This window comes from Acyrthosiphon pisum, chromosome A1 (genome assembly GCF_005508785.2).
Source record: "Acyrthosiphon pisum isolate AL4f chromosome A1, pea_aphid_22Mar2018_4r6ur, whole genome shotgun sequence".
Lineage (NCBI taxonomy): Eukaryota > Metazoa > Arthropoda > Insecta > Hemiptera > Aphididae > Acyrthosiphon > Acyrthosiphon pisum.
Genome location: NC_042494.1, coordinates 30651427 through 30677519, shown reverse-complemented (window position 1 = coordinate 30677519; position 26093 = coordinate 30651427). Strand labels below are relative to the sequence as shown.

At 35.6% G+C, this 26093-nt stretch overlaps 1 protein-coding gene across 4 annotated transcripts in view; it reads left to right on the top strand.

Annotated features, from left to right (window-relative positions):
• Window positions 1-25715, top strand: part of LOC100161686 (nucleolysin TIAR) — a 356777-nt gene extending 331062 nt beyond the window's left edge. For 3 of the 4 annotated variants that reach the window (XM_016805847.2, XM_016805846.2, XM_003245652.4), the window contains 4 exons: window positions 16365-16545; window positions 20096-20240; window positions 20362-20528; window positions 22744-25715. In XM_016805847.2, coding sequence (XP_016661336.1) covers window positions 16365-16545; window positions 20096-20240; window positions 20362-20528; window positions 22744-23068 — 818 coding nt within the window. In that variant the 3' untranslated portion in view covers window positions 23069-25715. The remainder of the gene's footprint in view (window positions 1-16364; window positions 16546-20095; window positions 20241-20361; window positions 20529-22743) is intronic. The other variant, XM_016805848.2, reaches the window with a different exon arrangement.
• The last annotated feature ends 378 nt before the right edge of the window (window positions 25716-26093 follow it).

Below are 26093 nucleotides of genomic sequence, written 5' to 3'. Positions count from 1 at the left end.
AATAGTTTCTCGTTCATACCGCGGTCATGTATTATTATAATATCATATCATAATATAATAATGATAGTAATAGTAATATTATATACGGCGCATGTATGTAGAAGCCTTCGAGAGAGAAGATTGATGGCAGCTGCGTATGCGCTTCACTCGGCGTCATAGTCGTCGTCGTCGCCGCCGCTACCAACCCCTAACGCCGAAACATTTCCCTCGGGAAGAAGAGAGCTTCTCCGCTCGCGTGCCAGAGTCTAAGTCCAAAATTATATGTGGGTCCGAGTGGGGGCCCAGGGCGAGGACGATGGATCAGAGAGTGACAGAGAAGACCCGCTGCCAACTCGAGATAGAGTTTTTATATAGACGGATAAACAACGCGTATAAACAACAATACATATAATAATACATATATTATATTATTACTATTTTCATAATATTATATGAATATAATATGAAACATTAGATCTGAGTTTTCTTTCACGTCATTAGATACGTGGTCACGAACCGTCTCACATACTGTTCCGACTATATTAATATAATATACCATCTCTCGGAGAAAATTACTATTTATTATTATATCGTTGTCGTCGCCGCCGCCGATTGATACATTTCCGCGTCCCGTTTCCGACCGTATTATAAATTCACCTATATTATTGTAATATTTTGATGCACGTATACCTCAAATGTTTTTTTTTACCGTATATAATTCGTTTTTTGTATAATTTCCGTCTGTGTTGACAATGACGCGAGAAAAAAATATAAATATATACTAGGAAATATACCATTTATTATACTGTACCTACACGATAATAATATTATATTATTAAACTCGCGAAATGAAATCGTTTAGAACACTACATGACAAGTGTCTATCCAGCCACGTCGCATTAGTATGCACACAGCACATACGTTTACAAAATAATATAATATACCCCCTTTCAGGTGCATAGCCAGGATTTTTTTAAAGGGTGTTTTAAATTTAAATATAACTTGTAAGGGGGGGCTTCACATACTCACTGTAGTCGTCAGTCTTCATAATAATATATTATCAAATATGAAATGGAACCATATTATGCTAACATAGTATCTATATATCCGAAAGACTTAGTAAATATTATATATTTTACATAAATACGGTCATGGAGACCTGATACAACTATAATACAAGGACCCATACAATCTCTGACCACCACCACGGGCTACGCCATTGCCCCCTTTCCACTTGTACATACGTATGATAATTTTTTCACCTATCATAATAATATAATATTATATATTATTTTAATACAGAGATTCAAACGTGCTTATTATTATTACTATAAATGTGAACAGAAAAAAAAATAATAAATAACGTTTCGTCGTAACAACGTCACAAAAGAAAATCGGATGGATGGTGTGAATTTTATACCTGTAATAATTACAGCAAATAATAATAATAATAGTATGTATACACCATACACACACACACACACCGGTTCGATGTAGATATACGCAAAAATATTATATTTTATTGTCTACCACGAGAACTAAATTGTATTTTGACTTCAACAAATCGAGTTCTTAAAATACCGTCGAAAGCTATTCTCACTGTTTTCGTAAAAAAAGAAAATATAAACAAACACATAACATATAACATAAATAATATAATATGTTGGTATAATAGTAAATCAAATGTATACAACATATTATAATATTTACGCTTATAAAACGGCGATCAATCAAAGTCGTATTATCTGTGTATACCGGCGGCGGGCATGTAATAATATAACGTTAAACATTTAATCCAATTTTCTACGAACACACGCGCTGGTTAATTTACCGGAAATATTGCACACGACTTGCTTTTTAGACGATATATTATTAGTTGATATTATATTTTGATGTTATGCGTGTTTTATTTTTTGTGTTTTTTCCACGTCTTAAATTATTACACACAGTTATCGCTCGGCGGGGTGTGAACCACGTAACCACGATACCGAGAGATTAATAATAATAATATTACGATTTGACGCCGCCGCAGCGTTGAGATTCAAAAATATTCCAACGAGAACGCAACCGAAAACGCATAATATAATATTTTCATCGCTGCGTGATATATAATGGCCATGATACGCGAGTATAATATTATTTATATCACATTTGTACGCATTCTACAACGTCGGATGATGCGATATTATTATTATATATTGAAAATGTTTAATTTTATAGCGTTTGCTGTTCGTTTCTCAAACTTATTCTACGTGTTATGAATACACATTTCGGAAAAGCTACGCAGACTATTAAATAGTTGTTGAATCGTCTTTAATTTTAATAACATAACTTTGTGTCTGTTGTTGAAGTGCTTCTAGAGTTGATCGAATTTTGGTTAAAAATTGTTCAAACAGAAAAACAGTTTTTTTTTCCACCCGCACAATTCATTGATACCGTGTTTATGTCTATACACACTTTCCTCTGAATGTTTTATTCATCGCTGTCTTTGTTTTATTACATTGTATAATATTATAATGTAAAATATTGTTTTCGAAGGAATATTCCAATTTATAATCAGGTAGGTATATCAAAACTCGTTGCAAAAAAAAAATTATTTTTACTATAATGGTCTTACTCTGTTTAGTTTTTTTTTTTTTTTTTTCAGTGTAGTGCGGGCACGTTAACCGTGTATTATAAATACGTTTTTCGTTTTATTTCCAAGTGGTTGAACGCAAGGTCTAATTAAAAATTTATTTTATGCAATACCGTGTAATCAGATCACAAATTTATTTTGCATTTCGTATATTATTTTACGGCATTTTGTCACGGGTCCGTGCAATTTTATCTTGATAATTATCAAAGATAAGTAGTATGTTTTTCTCTACCTGTGATTTTGAATAAATAAGGAAAAATTAAATTACCGCAACCAAACCGTGATTACGTTCGAGGTTGTTAGGGTAAAGCGCGCTGTGGCACTAGGAAATAATACCGATTTTTTTTCTCTCGTATTTATAAACTTGTAAATGGTCGTAATTACCTTTGCCATTTCGTTTCGTTACTTTCGAGGGGGTCGGTCTTAATGCCACTATAAATATTGAAGTTGCTGTTGGTATCCGTTGGAACGAGGATACCCGATATCTTTCTGTAGGTTTTGCAGTTACTTTAAAAATTCATATGAATAACTGCAGGTTCATTAATACAGGAGGGGGATCGCAAAAATGATTCACGTTACGAAAAGGCAGGACGTTGTTAATATACAACGTCAACCTATGGTACAACATGAATTTCTCAACTCTCGGCTGCACATCATAGGTATATTACATATATTAAATTTATTACTTTAAAACGACTAAAACGCAAAACTTAAATGTGTTTCGATGTTTGGCGAAGTTTTCATTATTATGCCCACAAGGCAACAAAGCAGTCCGAGTGAACTCGATGGTTTGAGTGTAAAATGTTATGCAGGTCCACTGTACCTAATAATATAATATTATTATATATACGCATAGTGATTCGCAAAGCGTGGTCACCGCCATTTATTTTTTTGAACTGTACCCGCATTAGGACTTTAAATAATGGATAATTAGACCGGAGTATATAATTATTAATTAAAAAATCACGAAAATTCTGATGTTCGTAAAAAAATAAATCTATGTTCTCCGATTTAACGTCGCATTTGCCGCGTGACATATTATTATTTTACAAGTACTAAACACAAAATAAGGTTCGAACAATATCGTCGTCGTGCAGTGTTTTAACAACGTAGTCATATCGTATTATACATCAACATTATACAAGTGTATGTATCCAGCAGGATAAGCAGGAAGTGTGGAACTTGCGACAAGTGGGTCGCAAAGGTGCTGCTGAGCCGACTACGTCGGAAACCCCGTGTAAGCGCGTGGGTATAGATACTTATTTTATCATTATTATACAACATAGATGGTACATTCAGTTCAGTGAATTCGATCGTTAATATTAATAATAATAATACAATATTGTTTTTTTTTTTATATACATCTATCGGGTGAAGCCGATTCGCGTATCGTTTCCATTTTCCTATTTTCCGTGGTCCCTTTTGTTTCACCCGGCGCGTATCCATACGTTTTCTCTTTCCATCGGTCATTTGGATTCCATACTGCTCGCTCGCACACGGTTATCATAAATTCCTGGCGATACGCGAACTTGTATACGTTTCTCTATAATATTTTATTCTTCCGCCCCGCACCGGTCGCCGCGTGTGTAGTGGTAGCACCAGTAGTATAGTAGTAGTAGCTAGGAGTAAAAGTAGGTAGTAGTAGTAGTAGTAGTAGTAGTAGTAGTAGTAGTAGTAGTAGTAGTAGTAGTGGAAACGTTCCAAGAGAAAAAAAAATGAATTTATTTGGATGCACTATATAAAGGCCGCGGAGCGGGCGGGAGGGCGTCGAGGACGGCAGACTGTGCATTCGAGTGTAAAACTCTATTGTAAAATACGCCGTTCCACGGTGCCTGATACATTACGGGGCACTCAGTCATCGTTCGCCGACGTTTTGAAATTCAAATTTTTTATCCTCCGAAGATTTATTTACACGCGAGTCCATTGGCTTCCCGGACGGTTACTGGATCGGTGCGTACGGCGGCGGTGGCGTACATATAATACGATATGTATGCACGCATATACATATATTATTATATTATATGAATATCTATCGCAATAGCGTTTCCCACGAAAAGGTCATGCGAATGCAGCACTGTCTGCAGTATTTGTAACGCGGCTGGTGCGCGCGAAAAATCTTATTAGGTGCCGTTTTTGAGGAAAAGCTAAAATATATCATTCATTATAATTTAACGGTATAATATAATATTGCACTGTCAATACGCGGTGTCTATGCGTCTTATAATTATTATAGCTTCCAGTACCTAATCAAAGTTGTATTTTAAGAGCCACAATAATATTCTAATAAACATCTCGCGTAAACTCTAAATAGCTAGGATAATACACGGATTTCAAATCGGGTTTTTTTTTAACGAAGTACTATAACTTACACACGTGTTAACCCATTTCAACCTGAAACACAATGGCGGTTTGTAAACATGTTTTTTATCCCTGTGATTGGACACTCATCGAGCACCAACAATCTAAATAAACATTTTGGGTGCAAACCCTTGCAGTTGCGTAAACCTATTATTTTATCATAGGTTAGGTCTGGCTGCGTTCGCGTTGAGATACAAATCAAAAGATTCGGTAGCGCAAATTACGATGGTGACGTGTATAAATGTCTATTATAATTCCATGTCAACGAACTCGTGCGGTGTGCGCTGTCTCATAATATCATTAGTGTAATATTACGAAAAAAAGGTAGAATAACCAACCATACGATATCGTGCTCTACGATGTTCTAGCCACTCATCTACAATTACTTGTATAATAAAAATTAATAAACGGTGATTCATCTAATCAAAACAAAAACTAAACTCGCATGTGACCACTCCTCGACGTCACAATTTAATAATAGGATTAAAAAATATATTATATTATACACATGTGTCATATATAGTCACCGCACTAAAATATACAGTGCCTCATATTATCATACTCATTGTAGATATTATTTTAATATATTTATTCTACTATTTACACTCATCGCGCTTGTACACGACAATCGATATTATAATAATATAAGGCATACATTACACATATAATTGGTACTTGTTTATCGGTATTTATCCGTCTACAAATCGATTGATATTTTCGTCAATAATAGTTCCATGAGTGGTTTTCCATTATTTAATTGACTCTGTCATTCACGACTCATGAGTATTCCTCGTTACACTAAGTAGCTGTCGTAGTCATTAATCGATGACATAATATTACAATTGTGATTCAATAGAGTACCGAGTATCTACCTTTAGGGCCGTTCTTAATATTTTCTAGCCCCATTGCGAAGCCTAACATAAAATAATGTATTTACAAGTGTAATCTTTTTAAAAATACACACTTTTTTTACTATGCATGTTAATTGAATCTTAAAATTGAATTCTTAAATGTAATGGTTAGATTATAGTATGACATAATAATTATATCATCACATTAGTTCTGAGTAATTCCTTCGTTATTTCACTATGAAACTCAAAGTTATTAATGCCATGAAACAAAACGACTTTTAAAATCCATTTTCTAGTTTTTTTTACGTAGCCCAGGGCCCCGGCATTACCCGTCTACCCCTGACCTACCATCGTTGCGAATTGTGTGAAACAATCGACATGTCCTGTTGTTATTGTTTCCGTTTGTCCGTCTGTATGTCTGTATGCTGACGTTGTAAATATTAAACTATTATAGCCCAACTGCTACGTAATATACGCGTGCAAATCGTTCAATACATCATTATTATGATATGACATCCGGCTAATAATAACTTTGTGTGTGTGTGTACCAACGAATTAACGTGGTGAGTTTCAACCGCGCACAAAACAATAATAGTAATAATAATATAATGACGCATCACATGAGATATTATCTTTATATTGTACGTGGTTGTAGTATTATAATATTACAATATGTGATACTTTGTTTACCGACGACCAATGCGCTTACGTTCCGGTAGATTATAATATTATTATTCAACCATAGGTTTATACCTACGCTTCATAATTTAGCATTAAGTATTGTTATTGGAAACTACGATTAGCCAACCACCGCCGATGGTCCTCTCACTCTGCCAACCTGTTTTATAAAATATACAGTAAGGTGCCGCGTCCATAACTACATATAATGTATATCCATTTATGGGTGGAGTGGAAAAGCATACAAATTTACGACGATGGCTACCGAAAGTTATGTTTTTCTTAATTTCTTTTTTCGCGTATTCTTTCAAACGGCGCTCGATGTTTATGGTTTCTATAATGTTTATGTATCGGGAACCCGTACAAAATACGAGTATAATAATAATAATATTATTATTACTATTATTATTATTATTATTATTATTATTATTATTATTATTATCATCATCTCACCCGCAGTCCCGTTGATCTATTAAAATCACGTTTTTCTTAACCTGCGCCATTATTATATAGCTGGTAGGTACTTCGCGTGACGCGAGTTATCAAAATAACAATAATTGTTTGATTTTTATTATTGTACGCGTATACGCACTTGACGACTTCAAGCACTCAGGCAAATTGAATTCTGATCACATTATATTATATTATTTTCCGTGTGCAACATTAATATTTTAATGAAATGCGTTTCGCATTATTCGTGTTAAAAGTATATAATGCGTACGAAAACCGTGTCGATTTTAACACGAATATTATATCGATTCAAATAGACTTGACGATACGTGCAGTCGTATTGGTTCAACATTCAATATTGCATGGAATTGTATTGACAAATCCTTCACAAATAATAAAATTGTGTTTGTATAATAATATTGTATATTAAGCATATTACGCTTTTTTTTCACTCCAATACACGTACGGTTCTGTGAATAACGAAAAACGACTTACAAGAATAAGTACGGTGGTTTTTTTTTAACATATATGTAATAATACATTAGTATATAATATATTGTATAGGTACGCGTTTTGATATACATATGAACTCTTCAATACCCATTACAATATATTATTACAACATGGCTACTCCGGTCGTCCTATAAACATTATATAATATTATATAGGTCGATATAGGTCCGCCATACGCTTGGAAATATACCACGACAGGCTTTCTAGAGATATTTAAAAACATTTCGTATACACTATTTGATTTCGATATGCACCGTTTGACGTGGAAATTATATTATCGGTGAATGCGCCATTTCCTGTCGTCATCGGATAAATAGGAATATAAAAACTTTTATTGAAATCGAAAAAATATCAATTTACAGCATATTATTATTATTATATTATCATCGTTCACCGTTTATTGGTCGTCGCAAACACGATTTTTGATACTGCCAACTCCCCCCCCCCCCCATACTGCCACTCACATTCGTTACCCCGTCTCCTCGCCAAAACCAATAACAAACACGCAGCCATCATGTACCTATATTATGTAGTGTGCTTGCTCAGGGTATCGATTGCCGATGTATATATACGCCTATAGTATATTATATATATAGTCTGCCCAGCCGTACGGTCTTGTCGCGGGGTTTTAACAAAATATCAAATTCGGGGATGCCAAAACAACGGTTGGGTGCGTGGTGGATGGGAGGATAAAGATGGTTAAGGGCAGGGGATCGATCCAATAAAACGAGACGCTTACGACGCTTCGGAGACTTACGCCGATTGGATTATTTCGACCAGCGAGCCCTGAAAGAGGTTTAAAACCACGCCGCCGCTGCCGCCGCCGCCCGTGGACGGACGGACGCCGCTCACTTTTTGAAATAAATATTTTTCCGCGGCATATTTGTCGGATGAGCGAAAATCGTTATCCCCTGGGATTTGGATTTTCCGGACGTTTACCGTTCGTTTTTATTTAATCGCATCTCGCCTTCACTGCTGCAGCCCGCGAATCACACAGCTATAGATGCAAGTACCTATTGTATTAACATATTATTATGTACGCACATAATGACAAACAAAAAACGTACCAGTGTTTATATATTATATATATAAATATCGGTAACACTAGAGTGGGAGGTAATACCGTCGTCTTAGACGGGTAGGAAATCGCCGATTGCGCAGGTATATATTTGGTTTTAAGTACCTTCATTATATTATTCTAAAATGTACAATGCGAACACGCACAAAAAAGTGTTTTTACAGAAACCCGTTATCCGGGATCGAGTTTTAATCTTGCTTAAGACATTAATTCAATACACAGATCACACTATAAGTATGTATTATTGCGTCAATCCTTTTTAAATGGAATTACTATAAATATCAAATAATGTACGGCGGGAAAAATGTCGCCTAATGCCAATGAATATAAATTTGCATCGGTGCGTTTGCGTTTATTCGGATTATGATCGAGACAGAATACGTACAGTGAATAAAATATAACGACAAGCAAGTCTTTCACGAATCCGATTAACACGTTTCTGAAACGAGTCGCAATAAATACAGGGGTAGGTATTACATTATAACACAATAATAATATTATTATGTTTACCTATATAATGCAGTTCCTATTACGTATCTATATTTGAATAACGGTTATATTGTGTGCAGTGCATGATCATCTTATGGTTTTAACTTAATCGATTTCCGTATAACAATCGCGAGTGCACTTTCGAGGTTGCACGTTAGACACACAACATTATAGCATTTTCCGCGTGTAACGATGTACAGAAGAACCTTTGGGCACTAGTGGAATTTTTTGTTTGTTCTCGTCCTACATATTATGCTCGAACACGAATTTGACCTAAATGCGCTGCATATGGGGTGATGGTTTCCGGGAAGGAGGTACATTTTAAAAATAGTTACGTGCTTTTCAAGGTTGGATACATAGGTACACTGCAAAATAATATGAGATTTTATAGTAGATCATATAATGTAGACCATTTGTTATAATCCAGGGATTGCAACCATAAAAATAGAACGTAACCCGTATAACCTATATGGAAACCGAAATAATTGACCCTACACAAATAAAATTTTGGATCAATGCAATTTCGATAAAATCATAACTGACAATATTTTATTTCAATTTATCCATGAACCAAATCAGTTCATAAAAATAATCGAATGAATCCATTTTATAATATTAGGTAACTGAAATATAATGTTGTGTGTAATCATAATCTTTGCGTTTTTATTTCTACCTTTCGTATCATTCCTACAACTAATTCTTAGATTAAGGTATGTAGGTACAGGAAGGATAATGGATGTGAAGGGAGGATCAGGGAGGTGTAGCAAAGTCTAAGAAGCGAGCAAGAAGGTTATAAGTAAATTCTCATCAAGTCCTTATAAAGTAGGTACTATATTTGAATATTTCCAATTTCTTCTGAGTTCTTCATACAATTAATAACTAAACATAATTAATATTAATGTTATTTAAATTTGAGAAAATATATTAATAATTGTTTTTCTTGTGACACTATATTATTAACATTTTATTACAATTTAATTTCCAACAAAATATTCCAATATTTGAGATCCCATAATTATCTGTTCTTGAGGTTCTGTAAATATTCATTGAGTCCCGCGAGGTGGTTAAAAGTGTACTTATTGAGATAAACTATCATGGAACTATCAACTCTTGTTTTTTTTTTTTTTAGAGAGATGTATCCAATAATATAATTGACTCAGTTAACATTGTAAATTCACTTTTATTATACTTATAATACACGATGATTTTTGTATGGTTTTGATGAATACAGAGTGAGTGTGAACTGGTCATAATTTACTCACCAAATTTTTTTTTTTTTTTTGGTAATCAATTTTTGATCGATTTTTTCCTGTATGACGATGAACCGCTCCATCTTATATCTAATATTAATATATTATATTTAAGTCACATTGCCGTCTCGGGATAATAATATTATTATATCGTCGCGGCAGGTGCTCCGGCGACCCGTACATAGTCGCGAAATATTTCGATCATTCAACTCGTATTACGCCGGGTATATATGCACGTATCCCGGTACTACCCCGATTTAATGGATTAATGTTGGGAAAGGTACAACAACGGTGCGTTAATTAGATTGATGAGACTTTGTTAAGTAACGATATTTCAAAAACGTACACTGATAATTAAACGCCCACCGGACTGGATGTATATGGGTACCTACGACCGTCATCGATGATGGGGGGGGGAGGGGTTGGTGTATAGCACGGTGTTTTTGATTAATGACGTTTTGGCAATGGTACACCTATTAATCGACGATTTTAAAATATTTAAAACTGGAAATAATTAAGCGCCAATAGGTAGGTACACGCTCAGCAGTTGTTGCTGAGGTGTTTTTTTGGGGACCAATACAAAATTACATCGGTATTATAATACAGTAGATGCCTACTTTCTCTGTCGTTACAATAATGTTATAATATGGTAAAAACCCTCGATACGCGGGTGTGTTTGATTTAAGCTCACCGTGGTACTCATTTACCGTGCATATATTGCTATGTGAATGAATTAAAAATGTGTTTTTAAAACTATCTGACTGTGCAATAAATTTAACGGGGATTACTATCGGAATGTTACGATTTAAATATCCGCGTGTAATGCGTAGGAACAACTGCGAGCGCAGTAAAAGGAAAATCTTATTTAACCCTACGTTCTATTTTATAATAATATATATACGGACTACTGCAGCAGCGGTCATTATAATATAGCCTTTGCCCGCGCACAGCCGCGGCGCCGGGTGTACCGATAGGGGGAAAAAGTATATAACACCCATAATATGTAAATTGAACCTTTATTTTTACTCTCGAAAATGTAAACAAAAACCAACTTTTATATTATCTTGATGCAGGCCGGTGTAATTCGCTCTAAAGTTCAATTATTCACGAACAAAGCCCAGTATATATACTGCACGCCCAGTTCGACAACGATATTATATCCGGTACTATATACGCACATATTATATACCTATAATCTATATATACGGGTACCTATACGTCCGCCCACGATGTCCATGTATCGACTACTTGCTGTAAGTTGTACACGACGAAGAAATTATTGCAACGATAAAACTGTATTAATATAGCAAACTAATTTTCGTTTAATCAGACCGTACGCCGTCCGTGCATTATCATAATAGTTTGAAATACGCCCGTGATTTGGCACCTTCAATGGCTGCCATATACCTACAGTATTATATTAATATATCGATCGTTTATCGTCGCTGCCAAATAATTATAGTATTATACAGCAGCTTTGGACTACCCGTTTAATAAATATTATATACCTAATATCGTAATATAATTTTGTTGAATAAAGTACCACCTACGTAGGTACTTATATATTTTGGGCTCTCCCGATTTTTAGTTCTGTAATAAGACTACAGTATACCTATAACAAGTACGATTGTATGACATTCGATATTTTTAAGCAATAATCAAAAGACTGTAATATTTTATTTCCGAGTCAAGTCTATATTTTTTTTTACTGTTTCGCAGTAGAATAATTACAATAATTCAAAAACAGATCGAGAACTATATAAAACGTTGACGAAGACGTAATAATAATCGTTTAAAAACATAATTTTTAGGTTTAGACTTAGATAACAATAATAATATACATAAAACAAAATAATACTAAAATGTATTCGATGGTACCTATAAACGTGGCTTCCTTTGGTCACACGAACCACTTAAAGCAGGAATTCAAATGCACCACATGCTTATCCAAAACGACAACATATTTTATTATCAAAAATATAAATGGAATTTATTGAAAGGTATAGGTACTGCATAATATCCATTCGAAAAATTTAAAACTACATGGAAGTAATAAGTATAGGTAGTATAGGAACCGGACAATTTAACAAAATATTATAATATTATAGTAGGTACAATATTATTATATTATTATGGCTCTCGCGTGGACTTTTATTTCCGAGGATTTTCTTTCCGTGGGCTATTTGGCCGGGGTGTATTTATTAATTTTGTTGGAGGTTTTTTCCCTCGGTCATTTTTCCGGCTGCCGCTATACGCAAGTACGGTGGTTGTACGTTATAATAATAACAACAACACATTCGGAGGTGTAATTGACATTAACAAACGATGGAATTTATATGGGCGCGTATTTCACGCGAATTTGAGAAAACTCTTCCTATAGAATTACGCTTTGGCATGGAATACTCGCGATCCAGTATAATATTGGAGTTATTTGTACAAATTATATTATACCTATATATTGTATAGCAATTAAATCGTGCGTCTCACGTTTCGGTCGTGTTAAATCGATGTCGAGATGAAGTTTGCTAAATAGTATTATATTTTCAAAGTTTTCGTACACTGCCGTTCGTCTATCCGCGCCACCCTCTCGACGCAAACCGTGTACGTATAGTAACTCATCGACGCGTGAGGTGAAGACGTGTCAATGTGTAGCGGTTAATTCGGCACAGTCGCTGCGTAAGTAAGTATACCTATATATATGCATACACATATTATATTATATGATATATAATGCTCTCATTTGGGTCTCAGATTTCATTACATACATATATATATATATCAATATCGCTGCCGGAATATCGTATTGAAAACAGCATCAATATGTAATGTATCTAAAACGCATTAAATTAGCAACGGAATTTATCATAACACTGCTCCAGTGCCCGCGTGCGTTCTGCCGCGGGCATATGAATTATGCATTCGAATTAATTCAAAATTTCCCTCGAGACCGTCTTGCCCTCCCTCGAGCAGTTTTCCCAGAAGCGTGACGTGACGTAGGTATACGTACCTATACCACCACATCATCATTGTATTATTATTATTATTATTATTACTTTTTTTTTAATATATATATAATATATATATCGATTTCATTTAGACGCAGGCGTAAACATAAACCAAATATGTATGTTATATACAATTTATGATATTCCGAATTTATTTTACTTTTTTTTTTTTTTTTAATTTCTATTCATGCGCAAATCGACTGCTTTTCCGAGAATATTGTTATAACTGATTTCTGCAGCATAGTGTCGGCTCGCGAAAGGAATGTAAAAAAAAAAACAAACAAAATATATGAAAAATCAATTATTTCATCATCGCCGTTCTTGTGGTTTTTTTCGTGATCATCTCTGGCAAACGTACAAAAGATAAAAATTGAAAAGAGAAAAGAAAATCGTACGCGCGCCCAAATGTGGGTGTGTATACATTATTCGTATGTGTGTGTATATTTTTTGCCGTAGTTGGTTTTTCATCGTTGTATCCCCGGTGGAATTTGAATTTTTGAGTTAAAGAACCCCCCGAAGTTTTACGACCTCATAAATCTTTGGAAATTATATGGTGGCCCGTAGCGGGGATTGTGGAAAAAACAACATTTATTTCCTAAAACAAAATATAAATATATATATATATATATATATACATATATTGGAGGAAGAGAAAGAGTGAGACGGTGAAAACCCCCCGCGACGGAAAATGATTATATACAGTATAGCATTAGCGGAGATTTTCGCTGAGCGGGCGCGTATATCTATATGTATTTATATATATTTATATATATAGTGAATGAGATCGGTGTGGTAGTGGAGGAGCAGGATGAGATGGAGGAGGAGGCGGCAGAAAAACAGTGACGGGCCCCCAGCCCCGACCACTTGAAAACTTAAAGATGAAGGAGCAGAATACTTGCCAAATGCGCCGAGAAAGTTTGTCAGAGCATTTCCATTCGTGTGGATAATTCGCCGGAGGAAACCGCCATTACGCACGGACAATTTGCTAATTGGTTGCGTGTCCGAGTACACTTTGTTTAATGTAAATAAAACTTTTATTGTCGACTCGCTCGTAGTCAGGGCCACTGCAGTATATATTGTCTCTATACACACTGTAGGCCGCAAAGGCTGGGTCGGCTGTACATTATTATACGCCGCATGCATATTGCCTGCGTATAATATGTATGTAGGACGTATACGTACGTGGTCGTCGCAATCGGTGGATTCGATTTCACCTCGTTTCCCACCACAAATGTCACTACACTCTTACATCAGTAGTACCTATTGTATAAATAAATAATAATTCCGAGCTCGGAATTCTATGCTCTAAAAAACAATGAAATATGTTAATTGGTCATACATATTATTACATATACTACAAAAACGTCTTAAACTATTTAAATTTATAAATAGTAATAAATAAAATATATGTGTAATATACAGTAAATATGTTCAAAATAATAATCCAATTACAAAATCAAAATTGAATTCTAAACATGCAACATAGGTACATACTTAGGCTGCAACCGATTAACTGATAATAGGTACATAAACTTTTTTTTTTATTATATAAAACCTATATTGAGTATATTTAAGGTAATATAATAAATATAAAACATACATTTCTTAGTTTGAGTTACTAACACGATAATATGTAACAAATTCAAAATTTGTGTCGATTAAGATTTTGAATATTATGCAAGGCCCTCGGTAATGCTCGAATTCGTGAAGTTCCGAGAATAATAATTGACATCCGACAACATCACGTCATATTAATGTATTGCGTTCCGGCCGCGTGTATACATTACACAAACACATACACACATACACACACACACTTACCCAAGGAAAGATGACGGTGAAATTACCTTCCGTCACAAACAAAATGGTATATACTGACATATGCATCACCTACAAAGTATAATATGTACATGCTTCTCGACGAAGAGTCTGCTGGCCATCGAATTAATAATCTGCCCTAGCTACGTCCTACAGTCAGCCATTGCAGTCTCTTTTCTCGACGGACGGAACGAGGTCGTCATAATATTATAATGTAGGTACACTTGCTCTAAGATACGGGTAACACCATACACCGATGCGGTTCGAAAGCGGTATTTTTTTAGTACCTAGTTTCAGTATATCGTTAATGTTTCGCAAGTCACAAATACGCTACTATACAGCCAACTAGTTTAAATTTAAAGTTAACAATACGCTCCATATTATTATTATTATTATTATTATTACTTTACAATTAGGTAATAGTTTTGAATCGATTAATTTTTTCAAAAGCAAATAATTGTAAATCAAACAGCTACGTCGGCGGTCCGCGTTACAACGAGAAACGAAACAATTCTCCTGCGTGTCATTGATTGACGTTTGCTCCGCCGAAACTATTCTTCTCCCAACTATGTTTGACTTGGAAACACTATCGAAATGAGAATTCTCGCCAACAACTGCGCCAACGCACATTATATACATATCGTGTATATACATATAATATAATATAAATGCGCCCGTCTATTGTCTAGCAAGTTTTGACGTAATTGTCAACGCCCGCATGTACCCGAATACGGGGGAGGTTTGTTAGGTATACACGAGTTTTGTGGGATCTGAGTTGCAAGTCCGAACCAAGTTTAACATCACACACATAGTCATGCGAAGGGTTAGAGGGGTCGAAGTATGCCCGGAACAATGACGCCGTACACGTGCACACACACAATAATAGTTATAATATTATTATATTAGAGTTATATAGGTAAACGCGCTTTCTCCGTGTCTAGCGCGCGCTATATATTATAATATACTATTGCGATGAGTGTGTAATAATAGACAACACGCATAATTATAATAATACAGCGTAAAACAACACGACGATAAACGATACCGATGGATGTCGCGTCTCATCGACATCGGAAGTTCACGACTCGGGCGCGTTTTACGTTTTATTTAATTTTTTATACCAGAACGAGTCGTGAAAAAAAGTTTTTTCCTGTCAACAATAAATTGAAAATATGACGCGACCGAACTTATAATAATTATGTTTCAATCGTTTGTATTGATCGCGGTTCTACAATAATGGTTTCTTGAATTTCGTTTCAGCCAACACTAAACCGCTGACGTTTGATGAAGTGTACAACCAGTCGAGCCCGACCAACTGCACCGTGTACTGCGGTGGACTCACCAGCGGACTCACCGACGAGCTGGTGCAGAAGACGTTCGCTCCATTCGGCAATATCCAAGAGATACGGGTGTTCAAAGACAAGGGTTACGCATTCGTCCGGTAAGTTGACGACGCCATCGTTATAGTAATATTATTATACGCGTAATGGCAGTAAAATTGAAGGCATTGTAAACAATATTGTATTGTATTATAATGAGTAGAGAGATAAGTTTATGAATAAATTATTAATTCACCGCGCCGATCCGATCGGGTCGCCCGAAACTCATCTAACCTAAAATTTGATTTGACAATCCTAAAAATGTTTTTGCAATAATTTGAAATTTATTTGAAATTTTTTTTGGTATTATTTGGAATCTCATTTTGCGCAAGGTGATAGGGTAGACACCGTGCACATATTATGATGTACATAATATTATAGATGGTCGTTTAATGGAAGAAATTCCGAAACTATCAATTTTTTCGATTTAATTTTTCATTCGACGGACGCCGGAGTTTGTCAAGCCAAAACGAAAACTAAAGACGGGTCCCAGTATCGATCTTCGCAGATGGAAAAAAATAAATAAATGAAAGGACACACGAAATGCTTCGGCAGGTAATCGGATTTCAAGCGAATCGGAACGGCAGGTCTTTCCGATTTCACTAGTAACATGATTTAATTATTCAAACGCCCTGTATATAGGTAGGGTACCTCGCGTTTGTGTGTGTGCAAGTGTACGCGTGTGCACTTGGCGAAAACACTACGACGGATATCCTAATGTACCAACCGCCTCCACTTTTACTACCTCCACCACGTCTTCCACCACCACCACCACTGCTATTCGACCACTGCCGCGGAAGACAGTGGTTCTTGTCGTTCCCAAAATGTAATGAACAGCACTTATAACATATATATATATATATATATATATATATTATAAGTATGTGTATGTGTGTTTGTGTGTGTGTGTGTGCACGCGCGCGCGTGCGTGTGTTTCACGTGTGTTGTACGGCCTTTGAAAGACGGGTGGGCGGTACTTTGGTAGTTTGGTCCATATTCACAATATTACTGGTAAATCATTAACCCGTACACTCGGCATCATTCCAACCTCGAATACATAAATTAACGGCGTTTCCCGCCCAAGACCCGTCGTCCCCAGCGTTACTAGACATACACACACACACACATACACACACACACAAACAAACAAATATAGAAACGTGTGTAGGTGTGTGTGTGTGAGCCATATAATCGTCCCGCCACGGAGACCTACTCCTGCAAAGGCCGACGCAGAACGTCCACGTGTCCCGGATTTTGCGTCGAAATTATTTTACATCTTCTTAATAATATACTGTTGTAGGTCTATAGTATCGCGTGCAATGTTATTCTCAAATTCAAAATCCCATCACCAAAATGCGTAGATCATTCATTTTTTGGAATCTTATTTTTATGTTCGACAGATCGATGGCTAACCGCGATTGCTCCACTAATTTGGTGGTATTTCACTATTTAATATTACAATATAAGTAGGTGTTTATAATCTATATAGGTACGTTAAACCTACTACGTTAAAACATTATAAAACGCGTAACGTTTGTTCGGCCGTCGTTATAATAGTTATTATAGTCCTCTGTTTCTTATTTGCATATGCGAACAAACAATAAAATTAATCCCGAAAACGAACAGCAGTTTGTGAGTATTGATTTTTTTTTACGATGACTTTTTAGTTATTTCCATTTTGCGCGCAATTCATGAGATAATTCGTATGTTTACAATTATGATAAGCCTTTAACGTTATACCGTTATTTAACTTTGATAATATTAACATAAGTACTTGTACACATTACATAATATAATATTTACATATAATATATACATAAGGTATATCAATATTTTTTATAATAATTGAGATGATCTTTGTTTGTTGACAGTAAATTTTGTTGTTTTATAGCTGTACATATTTTAGACTTTTCATAATCATAATGTTATTGTTATTTGCTTATTAAACGTTTTACATAATATTATAGTCATTAATGTTACTTATATCTATATATAGACCAAATTTTAAAACTTCTGAATTCGTACACTGTGTAATATAATATAACGTGTATTTTAAGTACATATAATATAATAGTTAGTAGTTACGTCGTTATATACACGACCCACGAACAGCACTGATTTTAAAGGATAATTTCTGAACAATAGTGTAATCGGATTATACGCTAATAAACGTATTGTATCGAACAAGTTAAATACCTGTCAAATATATTAAAACAAAACGGCGGTGTATCGCTCGTATTACTCCTCCAGCTATAGAGACGCATTTTAATGTACCATGCTTACCGAAATACCAGGTTCGTTCAATCCTGAACAATTCCTGTGGGATGATCCGCGGTTTCCTTTGACCTCACCGCGTGCACAGATCCCGGGGACGGTATCTCCATAAAACCATATTTTTAGACCCAGTCGCCCGCCCGTCTGAATTACTTATGAGACATCGGGAAAAACTGAATTGGAATTTTATAGCGACCCGCCGCTGGTCGTCCTCCGCGTATTTAATGCGTAAAGTTTTATGCGTCGTCCTGCGCGACATCCAACCCGTGAAATCGGCCGGCAATAAATCGTTTTGGCCGCCCTCAAATCATTACGCGGGGCACGAGATTTCAGAGGTACAGACGAATAATAATAATAACAGTAATAATAAAATAAACAATAAACCCACGCTAGCGTAATGCGTCGTCGTCACTATCATTCTGATTCCTCCATACATTATATTATATTATTGTTATAGCATAATAATATTCTGCGACGGAAATAACGAAATCGACACACACTAATTTCGTCGGAAAATTTCGAGGGACGACTGGGTTTTTGTTTCCATAATGTCTTAACGTTGTGAAACGGAATGTTTGTTTTCTCTCGTCGGCTCCGCCGGAGTTCCGGCCCGCTGGCTACTTAGAAGCTTAAAATATTCATTCGCTCCAAGACTTCGGCATCAGTGGATACGTGCTGAGCTAATAAAGTTCGTTACCTTGTTTACAGTAGTGGTATACGGCTAGGTCGGACTGTGTTTACCAGTCGGAATATATATATATATATATACAATATATATTATATACATATACCATACATATTATATACTTATATATACATACGCGTTATATACATATATAATACTCTGCACACATACCGGTTATGGTATATATATAATACATGAGCGTACATCCGAAACGACCCAATACCTTTGACGACGGTAGTGAAGCGTTGTCGGAGGTGGTCGGAGAGAGTGGAAGGAGAGAGGCAGTAGAAAGGGTAGAGAGAAAGATTGTGTCGGACGGTTTCCTGCACTTCCCCATGGACTGCGCGGCGGCGGCCTCTTTCCCGGCCAATTGTAAACGGATTAAGAATGCATCCCCGACGACTTGACTATATACTTGCACGCAAACAAGCGCGCGCGTATTTTGTCGAATGTGTGTGCATCTATTATTAAGCATATACCTTGTTTCGGGCAACCATTTTGGAGAAACCGTGTTAGGGGCCAGGACCTGCGGACCGTTTGTCCTCAATATTTAAGCGACCCGGTCGGATTAAAAATGTATCCCCGACATCCGCGCGCCACTGTGTGTGGACGTTTTAAACAAAAACCGCTTTCCGCCTTGTCGGATGTTCCAGATTTGCCACCAAGGAATCGGCCACTCACGCTATAGTGGCTGTCCACAATTCGGACATCAACGGCCAGCCGGTCAAGTGTTCGTGGGGCAAAGAGTCCGGTGAACCGATCGTGTCACAAAACGCGTCACAAGTGTGCTCGTCGCAGGTAAGTTCAGGACCACCGCGGACTTCGATGGTTTCCGTGCGAAACTTCCCGTTATTCCGAATCGACTCGACTCGACGCTGACTGACCTTCGCCCCGTGGCCCTTTTTTTTTGACGTTTCAGGCGGCACTCAGCAGCACACAGTTCCCGTACACCGCCGCGGCGTACGGCCAGCAACTCGGTTACTGGTACCCGCAGAGCTATCCGGCCACACAGCTACAGGGCCAGTTCCTGCAGGGCGTCCAAGGTTACACGTACGGACAGTTCGGCTACCAACAAGGTTATCTTGGGTAAGTCAGCGGCGACGACCGTTGTACATTATAACACTAGATATAACAGGGTAATCGGTATAGGTACCTATTATCGATGTGTCGGGTTTCGCGAATTTCGAGCAAAACTCTTATTGTTATGCGACTAATTCTGCAGCATCGTAGAAAATCTTATAATTGTACAACTGTATAACTATGGTACAGGCGCCACTCTATAGAGTTGCTCATTTTTTTTATTTTCTTAATCCAACATGCCTATTATTGTGGTTATTTTTCTTTTTCAAATATATTTGTCCGCGTGCAATAAAAATGTATTATATACATTAATTTTCAAGATCGCGGATATTTGAATTAAACGAACAAACTCTTGCCTGCAGCAATGGTTTGTATACTACAATACTGACAAAAAATTACATAACTTTGGATGACCGAATTACCACCTACCTTCATTGTAATAAATTCGAAAAATGCATTTGTACGTAATAGACGGAAATAAAAACATTTTAAAATCCTATCAGATTAACCATTGAAATGTAGAGCGTACTGATTGAATTCGAATTTTTTTTTTTGTTGAAAAATAATATGGTTAATATTTTTATTTTTAAATAACAGTAAAATGTATGAAAAGTAGCCAATATTAAGGTGGATTTTCCAAATGTACACTATATAAATACATTTTCATTAAATGTAAAACTGTGTATTCCACTGTAGGATAAACACGTTCAATGGTATTTCTCTCGTTTTAATTGTCGCACTGCGTTATATTTTATTTTTCTATTCGATTTAAATCAATTGCTTGAACAGCACTTGAACGTAATAAAATTAATATCAATGAAAACGTGTCTTGCGAAAATTTTCTCTCTATCTGTTCCAAAAACATAATATTATTACAATATAGGTACACTGCAAGAATATAAAATTAAATAATTATTGACTTCATGAAAAAAAAAAAAAAAAAAAAAAAAAAACGGTGTTCGAACGTGTCAAATATTGTAGAATAAAATGTATTTATGGCCTTACGATAAAAATAATTATTTAATCGCACCGAATCATTATTTTATAGTTCACCGTTTACAGCATATTAAACGTATTATGACTTAATTTCTGCACTTTCAAGTTTAAGACTAATTATTTGTTGGGACGCCTAACTAGATCGGTAGTCTTATGCTAAGCTACAAATAAGCTAGGAAATAACCACAATCAGTATTTCAGGCTACGTCGTCAGCTTCATATTATTTTAATTGGTATGATTCATACGTAACCTTTTGACCACCAACTGATATCAGCGTTTAGATTTAACAAACTGTTTTTTCACATAATAGGTAGAAAAATTAGCTAGAAAAACTGTAGGTTTTAAAATAGTTAAATAATATCACTTGATATTTATCAATATTATTATTTACATAATATTATAGTACAACATAGGTATTTGATACATCTATAATATACCATTGTGGACTTTTTGTCAAACAATAAAACCTTTTGGATGAAATGTGATTACTTACACTCCTTAAATTTCTAGTTATCCATAACATTATTATATATTTTATAAGGAATCTATGACTGGTTGATGATTCCAACAGCCCCCACCCCAGCCATCATACAGAAATGATCTCATAAAATATTTTCTTTTCGAAATGGCCATATATAATTCATTAAAATTTTTTTTACTTACTAATCCCCTCCGCCTTAATTTATTCTTTCTGTATACATACTACGTGCTTAGTGGTGTATGAAGAATAGCCATGCACTTAATTATAATCAGAGGCTAAGATAAAATAAGAATAATGGTGTTTATTTGCGTGTAATCAGGAAGTGTCGCCGTGGTGAGATTGTATTTTTTCATACTCGTTTGGCTTGAGTGCATTTTCTGTTAGCTTGTTACTGATTTCCATCAAAATGAAAATTGCCAACAATAACTGTAGTACTGTTACAGCATGAGTCAAACGATACTCATTTAATTATATAGGATAGTAGAATAACAAAAATATCTCAAGTACAAAAAAAAATTAATTTGATATCTAATATTATTTTTAGTTTACATTATTCGTAGTTAAAATGTATGTTATTATATGTTATAAGACTCCCTACATTACTATCATCATCCCTGATTACTTATGTGATACGCAATATAAAATTATAGGTACTATTTAAATCGTCAGTAGAATATGTTAACGATCATTTTGACACGACTGATTGAAAATATTGTTTGCATTTTTGCTTTTCGTTTTCGCAGTCGGATGGGAATGCAAGCACTGCCGACGGGAGCGACGACCGCGTGGACTCAACCAGGGGCCCTACAGCCCGGCCAACAGATCGCGTCTGCCGTAGCGGCCCAACAGTCGGCCCCGGCACCGGCCCCGCCACCCGCCGCCGCCGCCATGATACCGGCCTATCCGACGCTCCACCAGTTTCAGGTAAAACAACACCCCGCACCGGTGCAGGCGTCCGCGTGGCCCATGTATGATCACCTCCACCACCACCATCACCACCTCCACCACCAGCACCACGGTGGTTATGAGGCCAACGAGCTATCCATACTGAAAATGGCCACCTCGTGATCAGCCTACACAGCCGCAGCCTCCACCGCCGCCGCCGCCATCGCCGCAGCATCCACAGCCTCCACAGCCGACCGATTCGATGGCGCTTATCGTCCCACGAAATTGTATTACGCGCCCTAATCCCCTTGGTCAAAACCCCTAACGAATAGTGCCCAATTTTTCACCTCGTGCATATTTTTGTATCGATTTTTTTCGAAAATCCAATACGTCTAAATGGACACGAAGACGCGCAATTTTTTACCTCCCGCTAACCCCCAACACATGCCCCCCAAACACAACACGCCACTACCTACCCCCGTAAGATCCTCCCCGGCACACCTATCACGCGCTTTCGTTATTATAATTAGTTTTTTTTTATTATTATTATTATTATTATTTACGCTATTATTATATTAAATACGATACCGGTCGATTGCAAACTCAATGTACGCGTCCGGTATTCAATAAGATTATTATTATTATTATTATTATTATTATTATTATTACCTATTATTATTAATTATAATTGTCTATTATGGTTTTTTTTTGTTTTCGAATCTGTCGAATTCGATATGCACATAGTTTGATGAAACGTATATATCTAGCTAATTTTGTAGACGAGAATGCTCTTAACGTTATTATTTATTACAATTATTTTAGTAGAATTTTTTTTTTTTTATAATTTTGTATATTTTAGTTGTTTTTATACTGCTACGAGGCGAACATTCGGCAAACCCCGCGTATCCCGTTCTGACAAACTGTCGTGTGAACGCATTTGAGTGTGATTAGGTTTGCACAGGAAATAGATTCGTGTCACCCCAACCCCCTCCTACCACACCAATAGAAAAAAACAAAACAAAATCGCACCACCGTCGTGTATATTGTGCTTGTGATATAATTTGTCGACGAACTTAATTTCGGCTTAACCCTCTCACACCTGATACTTCCCGGTTATAATAATATTTTATTATATTGCCGACAACTTCAACGACGACGACGACGACGACAACGACGATTGCAATAGTATTGTGCTTTCGTTAGCTGTAATGCGCATCACGGTGGCTGCTATTTAGTAACCATTCCAAATTATCTATTCGCGGTGTTTTACCTGCACACGTGACATTCGACAAACGAAATATTCATCACTCGGATCGTGGAATTATTGATAACTGTGTTATTTATTATTATTATTTTTTAAATCTGAAAACGCACAAATGCGCTGAACCTAACCAGTCGCCGATGCATTGCAGTCGTTCGGTCGCCGTGTCCTCGTTTATATTATTATACATCGTATGATAATAATAATATGGATATCGCTTGACTCCCGAGAGTAAAATATAGACCCAAAAGTCACGGGTTTTGTACAAGTTCCTCGCACAAAAAAACACATACACAGTCCACACACACACGGAAAATAAAAATAACTAACACACAATATATTGATTCACATATTCACGTACGATGTAATACTATATAAGGGCACTGATGTGGTTTGCAGATAGCCGACGAAGAGTGGCTTACGCCGAGCCTGCTGGTCTGAGGACGACTGAATTCTGGAGCCCAAAAACGCGATACGATAATTCTTCCAAACTCCGCCTTCTGCTACACACATAGTCAAGCCAATCAAATTTACAATACCCCGAAAGCCCTGCCGGTGTACCGAACGAATTGTAAATAAATCATTTGGGGCGCCAAAAAAAAAAAAAAAATCAATATTATATATTATTATATTATATTATACGGGCCAGTATATTAATGTATTATTATTCGTTTGTACGGTGTCGAATCCCCCGATGGGTTGCATTCGGTTTTTTAAAAACAATAGATCGCTAACCAAATAAAAAACGTAACATATCATCGACACGAGTGATGAAGAATTGTGATAAAAAAAAAATAATAAAATCGATAATTATACCATAAAAACGAAAAAAAAATTATTTAGTCGTAAAATATTTAGTAGTCAAGTTAACGATGGATGATATACATAATAATAATTGTGCTTACATGCTCAAAAAACGAAAATAATAATAATATTAAAAGTAACTAATAATAATGACTTAATTATAATATTATGTTATAATAATATACATACCTACTGATAATGACCGCGCATTATTAAAAAGTGTAGGACATCGATTGCCAAACGATTTTTTTTTATACATTGAAACAAAAAAAAAAAAATGATATATTTTTGTTCAGCACATTTCTGTTGATGTTTTTATTTATTATTATTTTTCTTTTCACTTCACCTGTTTGAACAACTATAATATTAATGAAGCATTTTTGTATGAATTATAATAATACGATGGCTCCAGAGAACAAAAGTGTGTTAATATGCATAATATAAATAAATATAATATAACAGAATGTTATTTTATTATATTATATTATTATTATTGCGCACTCACACACGCGCGACAGAAACACACAGACGCACGTGTGCATGTGCGTGTGTATGTAAATAGTATATATTATGTTATCGACAGCGATCAATTCGCTCATTTTGTAATAATACGAGTCTATAGGCATAACGCGTACTACCTACATAATAATATATAGTTATTATTACTAATATTTTTTTTCGCAATGTGTAATAATTTCGCTATGTTTTGCTGTTTTATCTGACTTTTGTAAATATTTATACGGAAAGAAAAATAATAATTTTATATAGCGAGCTGTTTTCATTTTTATATAGAATGTTATAGGTAATACGATTACGATATTATATTTTGTTGTGTTATGTTTGTCAGTTTTTGGTATAGGTATAACTATATAATAATATGATAATATCATTATCGAAACGTGTCCCTTTGAATTCAAAACAAAAATAAATACAAATACAAATTAAATGAAAATTATCACGTCCACTATAGCTCTATGTTATTATAATATAACGTATATATTATATTAACAATACAATACAAATTTTTTTCATCCAAAACTAAGATCTTCGCTTCGAGTGCTCCCCACCGAAATTATTTCCTGTGCTCAATACACTCACATCACACACCACCATTTGTCTGCCGATTTAAATCACCAATTTTTT